The 6171-nt window shown below is 35.4% G+C and overlaps 1 protein-coding gene across 1 annotated transcript; it reads right to left on the reverse strand.

Moving 5' to 3' along the window:
- Positions 1-756: 756 nt before the first annotated feature.
- Positions 757-3157, reverse strand: LOC127799829 (GDSL esterase/lipase At3g27950-like). The gene is made up of 5 exons (XM_052334046.1): positions 2917-3157; positions 1757-2061; positions 1609-1671; positions 1141-1456; positions 757-992 (listed from the first exon to the last, which is right to left on the reverse strand). Exons 1-5 carry the CDS (start codon positions 3155-3157, stop codon positions 757-759), a joined length of 1161 nt encoding a protein of 386 aa, XP_052190006.1.
- Positions 3158-6171: the final 3014 nt, after the last annotated feature.

Here is a 6171-nt window from a genome sequence, read left to right on the forward strand (position 1 = left end):
CACTTCCAAAGTTGAGGTAAATCCCATTTTCATCACACTTTTCAAGTCTGGCTATGGAAAATTCCAATAAAGATTTTCTACTTCTCCAACCAACAAACAAGAAAAAGGAATAAACATTTTCTCCATCTAATTGCACAATGAAAATTTCTTTTAATAATCTTTCAATTTGTGATTATTTCCATCATTATAAATCAATCATCACGTTACATATATACATGTTAAAGATTGTACGACCAATAAATATTAAGAATACATTTGATTTGGCATTTCTAATTTTCTCATCATTTAATATGTATAATAGATTTTTATAATTTTAGTGTCACTGATGAATTGGTATTAATTAGTAGCTTGTGAAGGTGTCTTTGGATTAAGAAGAGTTGCTAAAGGATTTTATAGCAACACGTTTGAGTTAGTAATACCTTTTTTTTTTTTTGGTTAGAAAAAAATGTCACTAAAAGGAGCTTTAAGTTGCACATTTGAACTTTTTATATGTATTATCTACTCTTATAATTTTGGTGTCCTCAATGAATTGATAACTAGTAAAGATGACATCATACTAAAAAAGTGTCACTAAAGGAGGAGCATTTAGTGATACTTTTGAGTTCCGATGATGATCTGACATCTTTTTATAGGGGTAAAGTTTATATTTCAAAGAAGAATATTATATACGAAAAGAATATCATGGACATATAATATCTCAATGCCTTTAATCAACTCAAAGGACATTTACATCATTTTCATGCACATCACATTCATTCATGGCTTGTGGCAAGCCCGCGAAATTGGGGTTGACGGAGGGCTAGTGAGAGAGCCCTCAATGATAAGATTTGCCACCAACTTGTTGGCTGCTTGAGAGTAGTGAATGCCATCCCAACTAATGTATTTTGTTGGGTCTTGGCAAGCAGTGCCAAGGAGTGGTCCCATATTTGGTTGTCTAATTCCACAAAATACTGTAGAGTTGCCACAACATTGCTTGAAAGGATCTAAAAAACCTGCCAAAACAGTTGGGTCTCTTGTTAATTAGAAGCCAACTAAATCATAAAAGCATATACATGATGATTGTTTTGCATGCTTATATATTTTAAAGAAAATAGCTTAAAAGTAAAAAGTAGTAATCTATGGAGGGATCAAATAAGTTACCAAATTTCTGGGCATTGGCAATGATTTTGGATTTGGCGGTGTACATGTCGAAGGTTGTAATAACAACATCCGGGTATTGTGCCCTAAGCTTGTCAACGCTCTGCTTCCAGAGCCTGTTGAACATCTTCGTCTTCTTGTTTTGGCCTCTCACACAGCCGTGCTGGTCGTACAATTCATTTTCTGAATTAATGTACCCTTTAACCTTGTCCAGACAAGCAGTCTTGTTGAGCCGGCATTCGCCAACGGTGACGGGCATGCAACCGGTAGGGCCCCGGTTGTGCAGCCACAAGAACTTTGCCCCGGATTGAATCAGCCTCTGATCATCAAATATTATTATATATACATATACACACACACACATACACATAGGAAACTCCTACCTTAAATATACATATAGCTTGATATTGAAAAATGATCATCTTCACCACCATCACCCCCACCACGAGGAGGAGGTGGGAAACAACTTACTTGCAGGCCACTGTAGTACTGCTCAATGACAACGGGAATGGAAGTGTTGTAGAAATCGTCGTTCTGGCCAATGTCAACGGTGTAGAGAGCTTTGGCAAAAACCTCAGGGTCGGGGAGCTGGGGCATGTATGATCGGTTCCCTAAACGCCGCCGAAACAACAGCCATCACTTCTTGGTTCGAAAGGGAAAAGAAAAAGAAGGGTATTAGGATGAACTCACTCTCACTACTGTTATAATCATTTTTGAGTTGGTTGTAGAAGTCGATGGTTCGGGACTTGAATTGTAGGAATTCAGAGATTTGGACGTCTAGGTACATGGGGATGGGTAAAGCAGCCCAGGCGGGCAGTATGGGGCTGATCTTGGATCCTCCTGTTGCAAAGTTGGCTCCATACTTGTAACTTGTCCCTATTGTGTCCAGAGGTGACTCCAAATATGGCAATCCCAAATTCTCAGCTGCATCATATCATCAATGCACATCGACGCATACACATACAAAAACGCATAGAGAGGACTTTATCAATAATATTAAAAAACCAAGCCCAATCTGTCCGTGTGAGTGTGTGTTTTCTACGAGTAATGTTATTCATCTTCAATAGAAATGAACAGTCAGTGGCGAGCCAAGAAATAATTTGAGTTCAGACTAAATTATAATTTTAGTCTTAGTCAAATTATAAAAATTATAATTATTTATAATAATATATATATAAAAAATAAAAAAATCAGCTGGGGCGTCAAAACATGGCTCCGCCACTGTGAGCAAGTATTTAATTAGTATTATACATCTATTTAAATTTAAATAATATACAAAAATAAAATCTGTTAGATCTCCTTTTATCTTTTTTTAGACAAATACTGTCATATTATTATTATTTCATCTGTGCTCGAGATAAATAGCATTAATGTTTTCTATGCATGCAAATACAATCCACCAATACATCCAATAAAACCTCAAGTACAATCAATCCTTTACTAATACTTCTTTGGCAATAATGGTGGAAATAAGATTTGAGGGGAGAGGCGTGGGCCCCATTGGGGGGGGGGGGGACCCACCCCTTGGATAGAAGAACTAATTCTTTTGTTAGAAATGACACATTCTAAATAAAAATAAAATCATCTTTTTGGTATATAGGAACTATAAATGTCAATAAGAAACGATTAGGAAGATTTGAATGCACAATCTCGTACTTAACCAAATCCAAAGTGAATTTGAACACAAAACCCATCCGCTAAACAATATCTAGATCTCTAAGTTGGTAATGGATTCATTGCACAGAATTTTTGCCAGTAGCAATGGGCAGAAAAAATTACCTAAATAGTCGATGATGACACGACCGTCGCTGAACCTTTTAGCATTCTCTTTATAACTCATGCCATAGGGATAAGAAAGGTCATTGAAGGCAACAAATGTAGTTCCGGTGTCGGAATTGGAGTCTCCGAAATTGAATATCGCCGGAAAGCTACATTTTCCGGCGGCCCCAGCGGCGGCTCCGCCACCCACCAATGCCAAAAGCAGAGCCCCAAGAGCCCACATCGGCACCCTTGAAGCCATGGTTGCCGATGCCTTCTCACTTGCTTAATTGCTCAGCCTTTTTATACATTTGCAGAGACGTGCCACTTTTAGGCGTTTGATCCACCGAAAGTGGCAACATCCCAAAAATGGCAACTTAGAGACATTTTCTTCGCCCAAAATATGTCATTTGGCACAAAAGAATAATATTTTATAATTATTATTGTATTATATATATTTCTAATGCCCACTTAAGTGTCATTTATAAAAACGTGTGGCTAAAGACACTACTTAGAAATTAGGTCTTTTCCAGCCGTTAAAAATCGCCAAGAAAGATGGCAAAAATTGTCAAAAAAAAAAAATTTCCCAACACTTTTAGTCGACACCAGATAAAAGCCATATAGAATAATTGTCGACATTCTTACTCAATAATTTTCACTATCGCCGCTAAATCTGTTAGGAAAATGTTGTCTTTGTTAGAATTACTAGTAAGAGCAGTGCTACTTTGCACGATAGATCAATCGATAGAGTTATCAAAGGGTGTCAAAAAAGATCAACATATTCTCGTCTGAATTATGAATTTTCAAAATCCATCACTACCTTACTCGCTGCTCTCTTTTCTTTTTATGGCCGCCGATGCAACTACCGACTGATCACCCATCACGTGAAGGGAGTAATCAAATCCTGTCACTTACGAGGTGCATACATTACCAAATAAACATAAAAAAAAATAGTGATTTTCCACCACCCAAAAAGAGCGATTAAATCATGTCACTCATGGTGTAGATATATACCTCCAATTTTGGTAGAGGATGGACTAGAAATTATTTAGTTCCATAACTCCCAAACTTTTGATGAAGTGAACCTACAACTACAAGGCAAGAATATTCAAAATGATTTAAATTTAGCATTTAAGAATGATGATTAAGAAACCAATAGACAAAGTCACAAAAATCAATCCCTCCTTCACTTCATTGAATACAAATGTACCTTAAGATATCGGAAACATACGAGAATAATATTATATGAAGCCAGTAAATAATATGATTATTAAGAAAACATAATAAACAAAAGGTAATCAAAAGAATAAAATGATTTAATTAAAAAAACACATATATGTTATAATCACGAGAATGTTATGTTGTTCGTGTTAGACAACATAACATTTGTCTGACGCAAGATCTCCCCACCTTTGCATGTTCGCGTTTTGCTGGATGCGAGTAAGAGAACAAATCTAACCATAATCATAGGTTAAAGAATTTGTAATCGTATAATCATTCGTTAATACAAACAACAATTAAACATATATATATATATATGTTCAAATATTGTTTGAAGATAAAAAAAAAAAAAAAAAAAAAGGATGAAGCCTCCCGCAACTGTCTTGCTACATCGGTTTAACTTGCATGTAAATATATGTTTTTTAATTAGATTATATATCCAATACAAATTATAGAGAAATTTGAGTAAGACAGAACACTTAGATCGCAAATCCTCCATGGTATAGTGATCTTCTTGACCACGTCCCACAACACATAATATCCATCAAACTGTTCTTTTCCACAAAGACTTCACAAATACTCAATCCAATCTTGTGCCAATGGAGACAACATACGTCTCACGTCTCAACCACAATAATTCTAGGTGTTGTCCAAAAAAGTGAGCCTATACTAAGGATGGGTCCAACCTCAAAAAAAGAGGTGTAAAAAGTTTATTGAAAGAAGAAATTCCATTCCAAGTGACTAAGAGACTTAAATGAGGGGTTTGCGAGAGACTAAAGTGGGAGACCTATGAAAAACTTGTGAGAGACTTGCGAAAGACTTACTCGTGGCAAGAGACCCATGAGAGGCTTAGTCACAAGAGACTTATGAGAGACTTGTGAGAGGTTTGCAAAGGACTAAAGTGAGAGCTTTGGCTGAGGGATTGGTATAACTGGGAGATTAAGAAGATCGAGCTAAACTTATTTTTGATGTGCTCGTCTACAAATCCAAGAGAAAGTTTGAAATGTCTCCCGAAGATTGTGGCTCTCTCTTCTATAAATAAGAGACTCTTCCCACTTTTTAATTTATTCCCTTCTATAAATAAGAGACTAGTTTTTAACAAAAATATGCTCACAACACTATAAAAACCTTAATTCTATTGGCTTTCTGTACTTCATTTGATGATTGATTTAAATATCAAAGAAAAGCCTACGGGTGAGACTCATCTATACCTCTAACCAATTTCTTTCTAGGTAGATTTTTCAGAGACCACACCTATGATACTTCTTGTATAAAAAAATTTATTATTATATTTTAATAACAACACTAGATATCGTAGAATTCGTCAACTAACACATGACTACCAGACTATAAATATTAAATTAAATTTCATGTCACTAAGCGTAAATGCTTGTAAATCAACACCTAACATAATACTCTAATCAGGAATAAATGCTTGTGAATTAATTAGCTATAAATAAGAGGAATGTTCTAGAGTCGGTGTCATGTACATTTTGTCGACGTGTGATAACGCATGTCCATAGACAACAAGTAGATGCTGCAAATGACCAGTAGGTGAATGGAATGGGTGGTAGGTGCATCATGTTGAATGGACCAATAGGTCATGGCGTATGGGCTGCATAGGTAGAGGGAGCATTGACGTAATTAAATCCTATAACGTTAATTCGTCAATTTAATGTCAATTCTATCATAATTGCTTGGCTAGCAGCGAAAAGTTGAACCTTATCATGTTTTTACAATTTAATTTAAATATTTTAATTTTGATTCAATTAATTACAATTTTATCTACTACCCCAATTTGATTCAAGAGGCTTGTATTTTTGTTGATGTGGCATGCCACTTGTTATTAAAAAATATTTAAGTAGATCTTACATCTACGTGTAAAAAAAAAAAAATTATGTTAAATATATATATATATATATATATATAGAGAGAGAGATGTGAGCAAGGGTGACCAATGACGACAGCGACGATGACAAAGGAGATTTTGTTGTTCATCTTCTTTCACCAAATCATCTTTAGATGATCCATATGAGAATCTCAATTTAACTTCTA

The sequence above is a fragment of the Diospyros lotus genome, chromosome 4 (assembly GCF_014633365.1).
Source record: "Diospyros lotus cultivar Yz01 chromosome 4, ASM1463336v1, whole genome shotgun sequence".
Lineage (NCBI taxonomy): Eukaryota > Viridiplantae > Streptophyta > Magnoliopsida > Ericales > Ebenaceae > Diospyros > Diospyros lotus.